The sequence below is a fragment of the Vipera berus genome, assembly GCF_964194415.1.
Source record: "Vipera berus genome assembly, chromosome: 8".
NCBI lineage: Eukaryota > Metazoa > Chordata > Lepidosauria > Squamata > Viperidae > Vipera > Vipera berus.
This window is the reverse complement of record NC_138211.1, coordinates 24,235,660-24,252,365: the sequence shown is the minus strand read 5'-3', so window position 1 is coordinate 24,252,365 and position 16,706 is coordinate 24,235,660. Positions and strand designations below refer to the sequence as shown.

The following is a 16,706-nucleotide window of genomic DNA, read 5'->3' as shown; positions in this document are numbered from 1 at the left end:
TGCTTTTCGGTCAGGTGGGTGTGTTGGGCCTGGCCTCCCTCTTCATTAAGTAGTGAGGCAACTCTTGAAATGGGCTAAGTCCCCTTGAAGTGGGATGATGCAACTGAGCAAACCACTTCTGAACAGACCAGTTCAAGGAATGAGCGAGGAGAGGGTCCTCCTCGAGAGAAGTGGGGGTACTAGAGGAAGAGAGGCCTTTCTCCTCACACATAACCCTCTTCTTTACCTTCCAGATTTTTCTTTTCCAAAATAGATGTGAAGCAAAAAGAAAAGCAAGACTTCACGCATAGGGATACTCCAGACACAAACAACACAGGAAAAAATGCCAAGGGTGGGGAGAAATTGTGAGACAAAGGCTTAGTTTTTAAGCATTTAGTTACATCAATGTACTTGCATTTAACTGAACAGGTGGTCTTCGGGTTGTGATGGCAATTGGGACTGGGACTGTCCTTGTTAAGTGATACAGTGACTACATTGCTTAGCAAGGCCCAGCACCGGCTACACACAAGTGCAGGGAGGCCAAAGGTTGGGCGGCTCAGTGGGGCATGAGTGCAGGAAGGCCAGCGGGATTTATCACAGTGACTTGTCACCTTTCTTGCTGGTCCCCATTGGTTGTGAGAAGCTGGCAGGGAGGGTCACAAATGGAGATCATGTGAATGCAGGTCACTGCACCCATCAGAAGTGCAAGCCGCTTGCCAAGTACCCGAATCGCAATCACATGAGTGCAGGGGCATTGCAGCAGCCAGGATCCGCCATAAGTACCACTTGCTTAAAGGCGACATAAATTAGATTGCTGAACAAGTGGTTGGTAACGAGGGCCACCTACACTGTGCAGCTCAAGTCACACCTTGTAATTGGCATTCTAAGGATTGCTGAGTTATATGCAACTTGCAATCAATTAAATTTAAAAATCTTTTTCACCGTTTGACTGATTCTTCATCTTTTAAGGGTTTTGAATGAAATTTTTGAAGAAACATCTTCAGGATTGTGCAGAGGAATTCATGGAAGACGTGACGGATAAAATTGCTTGGATCTGTTCACAGTTGGAATCCAAGGGTAGAGCAGGTCCATTAGAGATGCCTGGAGAGTTTGACCTTGTTGGCCCCAAGGAAGTGGACAAGGTCTATTAGTGCAACTATTACATCTGTGTCCCTCCTGGCGAGTGAAAGCTTCCAGGACGGTGACTTCAGGTGGGTCCAGGTAATGATTAACACTTCACTGCAGCTGGGGGGGGGTATTCCTGGCACATTTAAGGTCTTGGTCCACCCCCCCTTTAAGAAACCATCCCTGCACCTCCACCCGCCTGAACAATTTTCATCCAGTTTTTTACCTTCCCTTTTTAGGAAAGGTGGAAATGGTCATTATGTGGCAGCTTTAGAGGGTCCTGGGTGAAATGGTTCATATGGACCCCTTTCAGTTGGGCTTCAGGTCCAATTATGGGACAGAAACGGCATTGGTCGTGCTTATAAATGTGAAAGCAGGATGGGGTAATGCATCCAACCTTGCTGCCCTTGACCTCCTTGCGGTTTTTGATACTATTGACCACGATATCCTTTAGTGGACAATCACTTAAAGATGAGCCAGCAGTGTGCTGCAGCCACCAAAAAAGTCAATGCAGTTCTAGGCTGCATCAACAGAGTGATAGTTTCAAGATCACATGAAGTATTAGTACCACTATATACTGCCAAGATCACACTTGGAATACTGTATCCTGTTCTGGTCATCATGATACAATTTTTTTTTGAGACTTTAGAAAGAGTTCAGAGAAGAGCAACAAAGATGATTAGAGGTCTGGAGGCTAAAACATATAATGAACGGTTGCAGGAACTGGAAAAGTCTAGTCTAATGAAGCGAAAGACTAGAAGTGACAGGCTACAACTCTTCCAAAATTTGAGACGCTGTCACAAAGAAGAGGGAGACAACCTATCCATCAAAGCACCAGAGTGCAGGACGAGTTTAGAAGATTATTAAAGAGATATCCAACTTAAAACTATCTCAGAGGCTGCCACAAAGAAGAGGGAGTCAAGCTATTCTCCAAAGCACCTGAAAGCAGGACAAGAAGCAACGGATGGAAACTAGTCAAGGAGAGAAGCAACCTAGAACTAAGGAGAAACTTCCTGACAGTTAGAACAACTAACCAGTGGAACAACCTGCCTCCAGAGGTGGTGAATGCTCCAACACTGGAAGTTTTTAAGAAGAGACTGGCCAGCCACTTGTCTGAAATGGTATAAGGTTTCCTGCCTGAGCAGGGGGTTGGACTAGATGACCTCCAAGGTCCCTTCCAACTTATTATTATTATTAAAACTAAGGAGAAATTTCCTGGTAGTGAGAACAATTAAGAGCCTTGGTGGAGCAGTGGGCTAATGCCTCCTTAAGTAACACCAGCTGCCTGCAATTAGTGCAGGTTCGCATCCCACCAGGCTCAAGGTTGACTCAGCCTTCCATCCTTCCGAGGTAGGTAAAATGAGGACCCAGATTGTTGGAGGCAATAAGCTGACTTGGTAATAATGCCGCTTGGGGTGTGTGTGAAAGCCCTAATAAGCAGGCATATACATAGAATGAAGGCTACTGCTAAGCTTGTAAGCCGCCCTGAGTCTTCGGAGAAGGGCAGGATATAAATGGAATTAAAATAAAAAATAAAATAAATAAATAATCAGTGGAATGGCTTGCCTCCAGAAGTTGTGGGTGCTTCAGCGCTGGAGAGCAACCAGCAGATCTTTCGTAGCAGCTGCTGACATTGTCACTTTAGTGGGGGAGGATCCTCACCAAGGATCAAATAATCATTCATAATCACCTGTTTTTTTAGCAATTACCATAGCAAAGAAACAGTTGTGGAGATATAAATAATAGGAGGTGGTCAGAGTCTGCTACTGAGCCATCTTGTCTCGAAGTCCCACATCAAACAAATCAAGCAAATTTTCCAGAATACATTAAGCCAATTTCTGGAAAACTTACATTACAGGACAGAAGTGACAAAAAGGGGGATATTTCTTGCATCCATCCTTATTTGAGATAATTCTTTGAGGTATCTATTGGTTATTGCAAGATCCAGGAAGCTGATTTAGATAGTCCTTTGGTTCCAACTGGACGTTTTGATTCCTCAGAGAATTTGGGATAAACACAAAAATATCACTATCATGTGAATTCAAGCTATCTTTCACAGTAAAAACAAACTGAATCTTTTAACACAATTTCTTTCTAGGTGAGTCATGTAATTACTGTGACATGTAAATCAGAATCAGAATAGAGCTGGAAGGGACCTGGAGGTCGTCTAGTCCGGGGCTTTTCAACCTTTTCACTGATTGTTCCACTTTTAGGATACGGCAATATTTGAGTACCAGTTGCCTAGCAAGGTATCCAAAACTTGATGACCACTTGAGCATGGTTTGTCAGCTAGTTAGAAATCCATCTGGTGCTGATGTTGTCTATTCCAGGGCTTTTTAACTGGTGGTACGTGTACCACCTGTGGTACATTGGCACGTGGCAGGTGGTACGTGGCCCAGGGTAGCGGGGGAGGGACCAAGCCAAAGTGACGCAGCGCAGGACTTGCCTTGAGAGAATCCTCAGGAGCTGCAGGATTGGCACTTCCGGCACACCCAGAAGAGAAAGGCGGAGGAGGGGGCAGAGACAGGAGAGGCTATAAAAGGAGGCAGTTGGGGGGGGGGGGAGAAAAAAATATATATGCAGCCTTGGGAGGAGGAAGAAGAGTCAGCTGGAGCTGCACCGAAGGTAAAAGGAGGAGGAGGAGGGGCGAGAGGACTAAAAACAGGCCAGGTGTGCACACAGGTGGCAGCAACAAACAGGTAAGAAACGCAGCTGGGGAAGGGTTGCGGCATGAGAGTCCTTCCTTCCCTCCCTCTCACTGTCCCTTCCTTCCTTCCTTCCTTTCCTCTTTGTCCCTTCCTTGCCTCCCTCCCTCTGTGCCCAGGAAGGGACAAGGAGAGGGGGACCGGCTGCCAGCGTGGCTGTGCTGCCAGTGATCATGGCTTGAAAGACCACTATAAATTGCTGGACAAGAGCCGCACAGCGTTAAGAGCAAAGTGGCAGGAAGATATTCATAACGAGGGAGAAAAACAGGCATCCCCTGAAAGAAACCACCAAATGGCCCTCACCCTCTTCACACACCTGTGGACTATTGGGGAGGGGATGCTGCGAGCGGCATGAAAGTCCACATTACCATGCCCAGACCCCAGCCGGGTTTCGGCAGGCAGCCATGCGATCTTCTCACCACATGGAGCGGCTGGGCAAGGCGGTCAACATGCCGAACCTGCCTGTGCGCGCACAGAGGAAACCGCATGCGCCTCAGCCTTTGCGCATGCACAGACAGGTTCGGCATGTCACTGGTTTGCCTTGCCTGGCCTCTCTGCGTGGTGAGAATACAACCTGAGTGATGACCTGGCCATGCCCCCCCGGCCATTGACTTTGCTTGTCAAAAAGTTGCAAAAGGTGATCACATGACCCTGGGACACTGTGACCATCATAAGTATGAATCAGTTGCCAAGCATCCGAATGTAAATCACATGACCCTAGGGATGCTGCAAAAGACATGTGAGAAAAATGGTCATAAGTCACTTTTTTCAGTGCCGCTGTAACTTCGAACAGTCACTAAGCGAATTGTTGTAAGTCAAGGGCTACCTGTACTTTCCCCTTTTTTTGGTCAGCAGATTTTTGACACCTTGTTGGGCGACTGGTGATACTTGACTATTGCCATATCCTAAAAGTGGTACAATCAGTGAAAAGGTTGAAAAGCCCTGGTCTATTCCACCTTTTTCTAGCTTATCTAGCAGTAGGTTGTGGTCTATTTTGTCAAATGAATTATTGAAATCTAACTATACTACATCCACAGTGTTTCACTGCTCTACTAATTTGGTCACTTTATCAAAGAATGAAATAAGATTGGTTTGGCATGATCTGTTTTTGAGAAACCCGTGCTAGCTACCGGTTATAACTTTGTTTACTTTTACTCATCCCAGCTTCTGCCAACCTAGCAGTTTGAAAGCACGTAAAAATGCAAGTAGAAAAATAGGGACCACTACGGTGGGAAGGTAACAGTGTTCTGTGCTCCTTTGGCGTCCAGTCATGCCGGCCACATGACCACGGAGACGTCCTCGGACAAACACTGGCTCTTCGGCTTTGAAACGGAGATGAGCACCGGCCCCTAGAGTCGGAAACGACTAGCACGCATGTGCGGGGAAACCTTTACCTTTTTAATTGTTTGCAGATCTGTTTTTTTATTATCTTTTCCAGGATCTTCCCAGGTATTGATGTTAAACTGATTGGTCTGTAGTTTCCTGGGTCTGTTTTTTTCCTTTTCCCAATCCTCAGGTACTTCCTGGGTACTCCAGGATTCTTGAAAGATATGATGTTCAGAACTCTGGGATGTAATCTGTCGGGTCCTGGTGATATATACTTGTCAAGGTCGAATAGGTGTTCCCTTACCATTTTCTTATTTTATTTTTTGTTTCTAGTATGTCTTTTGCAGTTATGTTTTTTGTGTGTTTGCCTATCATTTTTTTGTGAACACTGATTGCCTGTTACTTCCTTGCCATCTTCTCTTTTTAGTGTGTTGTTAGTGGCGAAGTCATGTGCGACCCATTGTGACCCTATGGACAACGTTCCTCCAGGCCTTCCTGTCCTCTACCATCTTCTGGAGTCCATTTAAGCTCACGCCTCCTGCTTCAGTGACTCCATCCAGCCACCTCCTTCTCTGTCGTCCCCTTCTTCTATTGCCCTCCACCTTTCCCAGCATTAGGCTTTTCTCCAGTGAGTCCTTCCTTCTCATTAGGTGGCCAAAGTATTTGAGTTTTAGCTTCAGGATTTGGCCTTCTAAAGAGCAGTCAGGGTTGATCTCCTCTAGGACTGACCGGTTTGATCGCCTTGCAGTCCGAGGGACTCGCAGGAGTCTTCTCCAGCACCATAGTTCAAAGGCATCAATTCTTTGGCGCTCAGCCTTTCTTATGGTCCAACTTTCACTGCCATACATTGCAACTGGGAAGACCATAGCCTTGACTATACGCCCTTTTGTTGACAGGGTGATGTCTCTGCTTTTTAGTGTGCTGTCTAGATTTGCCATGGCTTCCTCCCCAGGAGCGTCTTTTAATTTCTTGGCTGCAGTCCCCATCTGCGGTGATCTTGGAGCCCAGGAAAATAAAATAATAACCAACTATATAATAAATAACACGAACGTGATAAATAGGGACTTTCTCAGTAGCAGCCTCCACTCTTGGGACCAGCTGGGCTTTCAGACTGAGCATTCAAGGGCCTCGGATGACAGAAACGGCCCCTTGGAGAGGAACAAACGCGCAGCAAACGCGCGGCTGACAGAAGCCGCCACGAAACATCCTCCCGAAAGCCCCGCCCCCGCTCCCGGCTCCCATTCGGCGCTCTCGCGAGACTCCCCGAAGTTGAAGTTGGACTGGAAGCGCAGATCAAGCCGGAGTCTGGCACGTGATGGAGGAGAGGCGGGGGCGGGGGGACTCGCAGGAGAAACTCCGCCCAATCCAGCAGCCGCCTGGATCCAAACAACGGAAACCAGACCGAGGGCTGCTCGCGGCCCCGCCTCGATTGGCCGGCCGCGGCGGGGGCGGGGATAAAGGCGGCCAATGGCAGCGCGCGCGGGCGGTTGGAGCGGCGATGGTGGCCTGGGCGCTGAGCCGCGCCGTGCAGTGAGTCCCGGGCCGGGGGCGGCGGGGCCGCTGGCGGGGCGGATCCCGGGCGGGGAAAGAGCGGCGGCGGCGGCGGCGGCTCCCGGAGAAACCCGCTCGCCCTCCGCCGGCCATGGTGCTGGGCGCCCTGAAGGCCGCTGCGCTGCGCTGCGGGCGGCGGGCCTGGCTGGCTCTGCTGGCGGGCGCCTACCGAGGCTGGCCGGCCTGCCTGACGCCGCCCTTGCGTTACAGGCTCCTGCTGGGGACGCTGTACCCGGCCTACGCCTCGTACAAGGCCGTGAGGAACAAGGACGTCCGGGAGTACGTGAGTGAGAGCCCGCGCGGGGGCGGCAGCCCGGGGGAGACCGCCGCGTCTCCGCGCCCCTTTTCCTCGGGGACCGGGCGGGGGGCGGCGGCAGCGGTCCGACCCACCTCCTGGCTCCCCAGGTGCGGTGGATGATGTACTGGATCGTCTTCGCGCTCTTCATGGCCACGGAGACCGTCACGGACGCCTTCTTTTCCTGGTGGGTGGCTCCTCGCCAGGCGGGACGAGGCGGAACAAGTCGAGGCTTTAGCCGGACCCGGCTGCCTGCGCGTGCAGAAACGCCTGCTGCGAAGGGCTGTGCAGCAGTTGGAATTCTACAGCAAAAAGTAGCACTTAAAGCTCCCCCCTCCCCATCCTTGGCCATTAACCACCTTCTGCATTGGGGAGGGGCTTTGCCCCCACTCCGTTTTCCCAACCAGTGGCTTGCCCTTTTTTCACATCTGTCCGTGACTCAGAATGGTTGTTAGTATTCTGTTCTTCCTGTTTTGCTTGACCTACTATCCGAACTAAGTTCACCTCTTTATCTCATTACATTTGTTGCTCCCCTTTCACGGTTTTCCCAATTTATACTTGCGGTAAGCTTTTCGAGTAAATGAGACAGGAAAAAAATGTCAGCATGGTTTAAATAAGCCACGGTTGGGTTAAAGGTAAAGGTAAAGGTTCCCCCGCACGTGCGTGCTAGTCGTTTCCGACTCTAGGGGCCGGTGCTCATCTCCGTTTCAAAGCCGAAGAGCCAGCGCTTGTCCAAGGACGTCTCCGTGGTCATGTGGCCGGCATGACTAGACACCAAAGGCGCACGGAACGCTGTTACCTTCCCACCGTAGTGGTCCCTATTTTTCTACTTGCATTTTTACGTGCTTTCGAACTGCTAGGTTGGCAGAAGCTGGGACAAGTAACAGGCGCTCACTCTGTTACGCGGCACTCGGGATTCGACCCGCCAAACTGCCGACCTTCTGATCGACAAGCTCAGCGCCCTAACCCACTGAGCCACCGCGTCCCTTTATACGGTTGGGTTACCACCCTCTTAAATCCTAAGTTGACATTTTACTGCTTAATGCAGCCAATGAGTTTGCTGGGCAGAGCTGAAACATTTTACCTCGGGTGTCAAACTCAATTTCATTGAGGGCTGCATCAGCATTGCGGTTGCCCTCAGGGGCCCCTGTGGATATGGCCTGGGTGGGCGTGGCCTGGTTGGGCATGGCCAGCTCTACATCTTTGGCATCAAGGGTGCCTATGGGGGCTTGGGCAGGAGTGGGACAGATCTGAGGGTCTCTGGCAGAAGGAGGGTCTCTGGGCCAGGGCCAAGGCAGTGGGGGCCGTTCCCTCACTGTTTCCAGGATGGCTTCGCGTGGCCCAGATGAAACCACTTCGCGGGCTGGATCTGGCCCCCGGGCCTTGGGTTTGACATGTCTGTTTTAACTGGTTCTGAGCACGTATAGAGGAAAATTGGATCCAGCCCTTCTTGTTAGGAAGATTCAGTTGGGGTGGCCTTCACAGCCAACCCATCACAGGGATGTGGTTTATCGTCTTGCTCTGGCTTTTCTTGTTTGGGAGAGATCATGTGATTGGGCCAGAGTCAAAACAGTAGCTTTAATTGCTAGTTGATTGTTGCCAAGGGGCAAAAGGCGGTCACATGAACATAGGATGCTGCAACCAGTCATAAGTGTGAACCAGTTGCCAAGTGCCCAGATCACGATCACATGCCTGGGGAGCTGGGGAGATTGCTGGGACTGCCAGGACTCCAAAGGCCAGTTGTAACCACCATTCATTCAGTGCCATCATAACTGGTCATTGAACAAATGGTTGTAGGCAGAGAACTACCTACAGTAACTGAAATGGCTCTGTTCTCGGAGGTAGCAAAGGAGTGCTGGGATTCCTTTCGTTCCCTAATCATTTCTGGGTTTTCTGGAAAGGCTTCTTCTAACCCTCCTTAGTTCTGAAAGTAGCCCATTTGCCAGGATAGCCATTGCTGAAGTCTGTTGTGATTCCGTGCCAGCCTGTGATCCCAACAGCTGAGTCCGGGGAATCTGAGGAGGGGTTTGGGGAGCCATCAGAGTCGGAGGAAGGCTCTGATGAGCTCCAAGACTTACATTCCAGTGAGGAACCTGGCCCTTCTGCTCGTGCTCAGGATGAGACGCAGCTGGGTGGGGAGGCTGGGTAGGAGGAAATGAGAGACGCCCGCAAACAAAGAGGCTAGGAGAGTAAGCCAGAGAGAGGCAATGGGGCGACTCGACTCCGGAGGAGGCATTGAGAAGCCACACCTTGAGGACTGAATTACAAAAGGGGAATGTATGTGGGCGGTGCTGGTTGCTGAAGGCAACCTTTGCAAAGTACTTCATGGGATCATGTTCTGTTGGTATTGCCAGCGACTAATTCTCTGTTTTGCATTGTATTTTGTGTGGACAATTTCCTCCACAGAACAAAGTCAGCAATCTGTTGGGCACTGCTGGCTCCATGGGTATCTTTTTGGTTGCAGGTTTCCCTTCTACTATGAGATCAAAATGGCCTTTGTGGTATGGCTCCTGTCTCCTTACACAAAGGGGGCCAGCCTGTTGTACCGCAAGCTTGTGCATCCTACACTGTCCAGCAAAGAAAAGGTAATGCTCTTCCTAGCCCAGGCCACTGTTGTTGGTGAGTGGACAGCAGTGCCCATTGTCCTGTTTTCCCCCTTTTTCTCAATGAAAATAATGCAGAGCATTTCCTGACTGCACCTTTAAAGGCGCTGAGCCTGCATGAAATTATGCCAACTTAGAATGTGCTTCACCAAGGCAGAACAAGGAGTCAGAGCTGGAGGCAGCCTTTGGGAAATGGGTACAGGCAGCAGAAGATTGGGGTCTCTGTAATGATCACACCACGTGTACCGAAATAGCTGCCTCCTTGCCACCCATGGCAATAAATGGGAGGGAAAGATAAAAGGCTTTTTGGGTGCCAGACCTCCACTCCTTGCCCCCCTTCCTTTCCTGCAGTTGAGTGGCAGGAGCACTTCCTTATCCTGTGGCAGGAGATGCATGGGGAAAACCTGGAGGGGATTTTTTGGGGGATGCCCTTCTTCTGAACCTGTCAATTGTATGTGAATTCCTGCAGGAGATTGACCACTTCATCTGCCAAGCCAAAGAGCGTGGTTATGAGAGTCTTGTGAGCTTTGGGAAGAAGAGCATCAATGTGGCAGCCACAGCAGCTATCCAGGTGGCTGCAAAAGTAACCTCTGATGTTTCCTTTGCTCTGATCTCTTGGCGGGATTGGCAAGCTTGGGCCTTGCGGAACGAAGGGGAGGGGAGGTACTGCCATTGGTATTCCTTCCTGTAGAAGCAGGTTTCTCACCCCCAAATCATCTTTGGTAACTAGGCGGTATTGGGCTGCTTCTCCCCCTAATTCTATGCCATTTTCAGCTTGTATCACATGGGTAGCTAATTTCCTTCCTCACCTACTACTACCTCCTATGTTTCTATAAAGGCTTCTCATATATGTACTTTGGGTTAAGTATCAGGAACTGTGTGCTGAGTGATGGATCTTTCTCTTCTGAAATACTATTTCCCATTTCTGAAGCAACCCCTTTGTCGATTCCCAAATAATTCCCTTTAACTCTCTTGTCTCCCGGTTAGGGCCAGGGTGCTCTGGCAGGTCGTTTACGCAGCTTCAGTATGCAGGATTTGCGCTCCATCCCAGAAACAGCCATGGTGCATTATTCAGATCCCCTCTATCTGGAGGAACAGGAACTATGCCGGCAACCAGTTGGTAAGGAAACCTTCATTGTAGAGCAAGAGACAAAAATATCCAGTGTTTTTAAAATCCTCCAAGGCTAGGTTCAAGATGACTACCTTAACATGGCATTCGGTCACTTTTGTAGTTCAGCATTTTGTTTCCTTTTAAAAAAATTTTTTTTATTGACTTTCTAGTTTTACATTTAAGTATTTAAAAAGCAACATGGCAGCTAGGTTAATAATTAAATAACATACAAGTGTCTTTAATACAAATCTAAAATTACCACATTAAATATTTCCTCTCTTTTTCTCCTACTATTTACTGTCTCATGTTTAAGCTAATACAATTCTTATATCAATTAAGTAAAAATATTGTTACATTTATCAATAGTTTTTAGCTTATTCATATTCTAATTGCTTTAACATTCAATCTTTATAGACAATCATTGTCCTGTAATTTTTTTCCCAATTTTTAGTTTCCTGTCAATATTTAACATTTAATATTTATAATTTCCAAGTTTTAGGTAACCAAAGTTTCATTTACCACAATTCATCACAAAATCTAATATTCAAGATACATGTCCTATCGATTTGAAATATTGTATTTCTCACCATCTTACATCATCTAATTGATAATACAGTATAACATTCTTATTTTCTATTAATTTCCAAATGTCTTAAATTTAATGGCCAAAATTTCCCTTATTTCAACATCAAATACTTCCTCTCTTTTTCTCTTAATATCTACTATCTCATATTTAAACTAACACAGTTCTTATTTTATCAACTACGTAAAGGTGCTTATTACATTTATCATTTTTTTAAACTTATATGTATCTTAATTTTACATTCAATCTTTATAGACAATATCCTATTTGTTTCCCCCAATTTTTAATTTCCCATCAATATTCAAATTTAACTTTAGATATTTATACTTCTGAGTTTTAAATGACCAGTTTTCTTTATCTCAATTCATAGCATAATCTAGTATTCAAACTACACATCTTGTTTGTGTGAGTGTATTCTAATTGATAACATAACATCCTCACTAATAAATCCAAACCCCTATTTTCTTGAGCCTTATTCTAGCTTTCTTTCTTTGCCAACTCGCCTTCCATGTCAGTGCTTTTAAATCATCAAATAGATCTCCCTTTGTTATTGTATATATTATTTGAAATAAGAGCCCATCCAATCACCATTCTTTTGGAAGGACTAACAAATTGTCTATTATTCTATCTCCCCGTAGTTGTCCTGGAATGTTTATCTTCCCTTTGGCCTGTTCTTGCTCCTCAAATTTCTTCTGGTTTATATAGAAAGTCTTTTCCGTTTTCAGTGTTATCAGCCCCTTTTGTGGGTTTTCCATTAACTGTGTTTGTTGTCCATTGAATCCTCTATCATAGTGTTTGATTGTTCCACTTCTATTGTGTTCTGTGTAGTTGCTTCTTTAATTGTAGTCAAAGTTAGGGTTTGAACATTTAGGCTGACATCTTGTTCTTGTGTCTTATTTCATTGGAGGCTGTAATAATAGTTTCATGAATTGCTTTTGGCAGAAAGAATCTGTTCCTGATCTTCATCCATATTCTCTTAGTGGTGTATTAGATTAAAAGCTTTACAATCAAGGGATGAAAATAATTTTATCACTGGGTATAGAACACAGCTGAGCTTCTCACAGCTGATATCTGCCAAGGTTGCAAAAGTCTTATCTATAGTCTGGGCTTCAAGCCAAGTCTCTCTTAGACAATAACAGGTTGTAATATCAGATTTAGCCACAAGATGTAACCAATGCCGTTTAAGGTTTTTAAATAAATTTTTATATTTCTTTTTCCAATTTTACTTCTTTTTTGGTAAGTAAAAACCCAAATGTTCAATAGGGATAAGAAATCTTTTGATCCCCAAATTTTAGAAGCATAAATCCAGTTAAAATAAGGTGATTCTTTCAGCGTTAACTCTCCTGGATAGTCAGTCACCACTGCTTTTAGAGGGTGGGATAGGATTTCTCTTCCCTCTCTCCACAGGGGGAAAAATACTTTGGGCAGCTTATACAGGTAAAAAAGATAATTAGGTTTCAAGAGACATTCAGATCTCACCATCTCATCTGCACTGCTTTAGAAGGGCCTGGTTGACTTCGGCTATCTGCAGTCTATGGGACGCGGTGGCTCAGTGGGTTAGGACGCTGAGCTTGTCGATCAGGTCGGCAGTTTGGTGGGTCGAATCCTGAGTGCCGCGTAACAGAGTGAGCGCCTGTTACTTGTCCCAGCTTCTGCCAACCTAGCAGTTCGAAAGCACATAAAAATGCAAGTAGAAAAATAGGGACCACTAATGTGGGAAGGTAACAGTGTTCTGTGCGCCTTTGGCGTCTAGTCATGCCGGCCACATGACCACAGAGACGTCCTCGGACAAACACTGGCTCTTCGGCTTTGAAACGGAGATGAGCACCGGCCCCTAGAGTCGGAAATGACTAGCACGCATGTGCGGGGGAACCTTTACCTTTACCTACCTGCAGTCTAGTGACGGGCCATATTTCTATGGCCGGTCTTTTGTCTGCCGGTTTGGAGGTCTGCCCCGGATCAAGAGGAAGGGCTACCACCCTCCCGCGATCAAGCAGGGATCCCCTCCTTGCTTGTCGCCCCTACAGGACAACTTTCGACCCTTTCCAGGGTCTCCCAGAGGTGCAAAATTGAACGTGGAAGATGGAGCTCACCCTCCAGTGGCCGTGATGGCAAACCGGAAGTCCACATTTTGTGTCTTAGTATCTTCTCTAGATCAAGTTAAACCATGCTATGGATGTTTGTTCAGTTATCACTGGTTATGCCACCAGTTTTACTGTGGGGCAATCCCTTTTGGGTGAACCCAGCCTATTGGAGCAAGTTTGGCTTAGTGGTTAAGACGCCAAACTTGGAACCAGGAATCTGAGTTCCAGTCCCGGCATAGCCATGAAAAACCAGCTGGGTGACCCTGGGTCAGCCATACACTTTCAGCACATCTCATGGGGTAGTGATTGTTGGGAAAATAGGAGGAATGAGTTAGATATGTTATTCCCCCTCTTGAGTTATTTCCAAAACATAAGGTGGGGTGGTCAAATGTTATAGCCACTTTGATGGTGTCTAAGGGCCATACATGCAATGCAGGATTAAGACTTCAGATGAGGGAGGGAATACATCTGCAACAGGAATCTTACTGTAAATTTGACATTTCTGCTGTGCATATCTTGAGATGAGGTACACACCTGTGTGTGCATAGTTTACCAGGGAGGCAAATTGACTCGAATTCAGCCCTACCAAGGCTGAGTGGCTGTGGACGTTGAGGTCACCTAGGTCTACATATCTTCTCTCTTTACTCCTAGGTGGGATCATTTCTCCAGGAGCGTGGTACACAATCTGGGGATTATCATTCCTTCAGCCCAGACTGATTTCTGAGGGTTCTTTTGAGACCGAGTTGAGTTCCTTAAAGGGTGGGGTGGCAAACTCTGCACCAAGTGCTTTGCTTTTAATCAAGAATCCAACATAAATTTTGTAGTTCCTTTTTCCAATCAAAAGGGATGAGAGATCTTAAATGTCAATCAAGCCAGATTTTTTAAAAAATGTTGACAGTTGGAGATACTAGTTTGCGCGTGTGATCAGTCAATGCAGGGATCTGGTTGAAAGTAAAGAGGGTATGGCGAATCTCAGTTTCATTCATGGGGAGGTCAGACATTCCTTTTATCAAGTTAGGGGCGCCTTGCATCCAGCTTCAGTCTGGACAGACATCCAGAGGTTCACAGGTTGCTGCTCTCTGAGTCTTCCTTCGGCCTGTATTTGCCTAGGGCGCAGGCAGCAGCCGGGCTCCGATAGCGAGGAGGAGGAGGAGGAGGACTGCTGGACAGACTCTGAAGTCTCTGCCCCCTCCAGAGGCCGCTGCAAGGACCCCGCCCTTCCCAAGCCCTTGGCCAGAAGCCAAAGCTTCCGGCAGGTGAAGAAGCGGCCGCCAGCGAAAGAGGTCAGGCGGCAGGCTGGGCCAGGCGGCGGGGAACCCCGGGCTTGCTCTGGCTCGGAGCGGGGGGGGGGGATGGAGTCCTGGCCTCGCCCCGCCAAACGCTGCTGGCCGCCTTCTTTTCGCAGAGTTCTTCTCGGGGGCTCCGAAGCCGTTCCCGGAAGCAGAGGCCGGACCAAGAGCCCTAGGCTCTCCCGGAGGCGCGGCGGGCAAGGCTTCCAGCTGGGTCAGGGCCAGCTCTTCGTCGTTTCCCCACGCCCAGAGCCGCCCGGCCGCGGGCCGAGGAGGAGCTGCCGCCGCCGCCGCCGCCCTTGCCCGGCTCGTTCGCGCGCGCCATCCCCGGCCGGAGCCACCAAGCGAAGCTTCCTCGGGGCCGCCGCCCCTTTTAGCCTTCCAATAAAGGCCTTTTCCCCGCCCGCGCAGCCTCGGCCCGTCTCTTGCGGGGGGGGGGGGGAGCGCCCGGCGGGGGCGGGGCTGCCGCGCGGGCGACGCAACGGCCTCCGGGCGGCGGGATGGCGGACGAGGAGCTGCGGGCGCTGCTCGGCGGGGAGGGCTGGCCGATGCCCGAGGCGGGCGGCAGCGACCCGGGCGCCCCCGAGCCGGCGCGCCTGCGGGGCAACGTCTGCTACGTGGTGCTGGCGGTGCTGCTCAACGAGAAGGTCCGCGGAGTCGGCCCCCCGCCCCCCCCGCGCGGCGCCCGCGGGCCGCCCATTGACGACCCCTTCTCTCTCCCCCCCCCGTCGCCCGGCGCAGGACGAGGTGCTGGTGATGCAGGAGGCCAAGCGCGAGTGCTACGGGAGCTGGTACCTGCCGGCCGGCCGGATGGAGCCCCGCGAGACCGTGGTGGAGGCCGTGCGGCGGGAGGTGCAGGAGGAGACGGGGCTGCAGTGCCGGCCGCTCACGCTGCTGGCGGTGGAGGAGCGCGGCCCCTGCTGGATCCGCTTCGTCTTTCTCGCCCGGCCCACCGGTGGGGCCCGGCCCGGGGATGCGCGAGGGGGCGGGCTGGCCGGCTCTGCTGGAGGGGGCTCCGCGGGGGACGGAGCGGGAGGGGGCGATCCGCCGGCTGGAGCGAACGCACGAGCTGCCCCCCCCCCCCCCCGACTGGCGGGTGGGAGGTTTGAAGCCCCTGGATGGAGTTTTGGCTGTTCCCAAGCGAGCGTTCTTCCCCCGGCTGGAGCCCTGGCAGGCGGCGCCTCCTTCCAGTCCGCGGGCTCGCAAAACGCTTCCTAAAGCTTGGCGCGCCTCCTCTCGCCAGTTTCTGCTTTGCTTGCCCGCCCTGGCATCGACCTCCCGCCGCGGCCCTTAAGACGAGTCCGGCCGGGCGCAGCTCCCTAGCGCTGATCTCCCTTTCTCTAGGCGGGACGCTGAAGAGCCTGCGGCAGGCAGACGCGGAGTCCCTGCAGGCGCTGTGGTGGGACCGGGAGAGCCCCGCCCTGCCGCTCCGCTCGCGGGACATCCTGCCCTTAATGGAGCTGGCCCTGCAGTACCGCGCCAGCCCCCGCCATCCTCCCGTCCTGCCGGTGGAGCTGCCCTGCGCGTCGGTTTGCCAGAGGTTCTTGCTCGTCTTCGCCGGCGGCAACGACTCCTTGTGGGTGCTCCTGGAAACGGGCGGGGTGCCGCACCTGCCCGTGGCAATCAGCAGCCTGTCTCCCTCGAAGCCGGGCAAGAGGCTCCTGGCAGCCGTGCAGCCGCTGCTCCGGAAATGCACGGCCCGGCCCGAGGTGGCCGTCCGCCTCCAGGGCCTGCTCGGCCTGCAGCATCTTGGCAAGGATCCAGGGCAAAGCGACGGCATCTGCTTCAACGTTGTGGCCACGGTCGGAAGCGACGGCTCGCAGGAGCCGGCCCCACCGGCATTGCAGGAGCCGGCTTTCACCTGGTGGGAAGTGGAAGAGGCGGCTCTGAAGAACCAGCTGCTCCAAAGGCTTCGCACCGCTTCCTTTCTCCCCATTTACAGTTAGCTTCTCCCAGCCGAGGGCTGCGCCGGAAATGGAAGCCGCCCGGAGTTCTGGCTGGGATAGAAACGCCCCGAGGTCACCAGACGCACAGCAGGCCTGGGATGCCTCTTTT

The 16,706-nt window shown here is 50.4% G+C and overlaps 2 protein-coding genes across 5 annotated transcripts; both read left to right on the top strand.

Moving 5' to 3' along the window:
• The first annotated feature begins 6,284 nt into the window (after positions 1–6,284).
• LOC308671679 (receptor expression-enhancing protein 4-like) lies at positions 6,285–15,046 on the top strand. Of its 4 annotated transcripts, XR_014027267.1 has the most exons (9): positions 6,285–6,665; positions 6,897–6,969; positions 7,092–7,168; positions 9,446–9,566; positions 10,054–10,167; positions 10,572–10,704; positions 14,014–14,104; positions 14,473–14,645; positions 14,768–14,992. XR_014027267.1 is itself a non-coding variant. In XM_081334076.1 (8 exons), exons 1-8 carry the CDS (start codon positions 6,451–6,453, stop codon positions 14,825–14,827), a joined length of 954 nt encoding a protein of 317 aa, XP_081190202.1. In that variant the 5' UTR covers positions 6,285–6,450; the 3' UTR covers positions 14,828–15,046. The 4 variants fall into 4 exon arrangements, 3 of the variants coding, with proteins under 3 accessions (XP_081190202.1, XP_081190201.1, XP_081190203.1); XM_081334076.1 differs by lacking the exon at positions 14,014–14,104 and having other exon boundaries at positions 10,054–10,155; positions 14,768–15,046; XM_081334075.1 differs by lacking the exon at positions 14,014–14,104 and having other exon boundaries at positions 14,768–15,046.
• On the top strand, positions 15,036–16,661 carry NUDT18 (nudix hydrolase 18). Its single transcript, XM_081334078.1, has 3 exons — positions 15,036–15,298; positions 15,393–15,606; positions 15,996–16,661. The coding sequence occupies exons 1-3, from the start codon at positions 15,152–15,154 to the stop codon at positions 16,595–16,597; spliced, it is 963 nt and encodes a 320-aa protein (XP_081190204.1). The 5' UTR covers positions 15,036–15,151; the 3' UTR covers positions 16,598–16,661.
• The last annotated feature ends 45 nt before the right edge of the window (positions 16,662–16,706 follow it).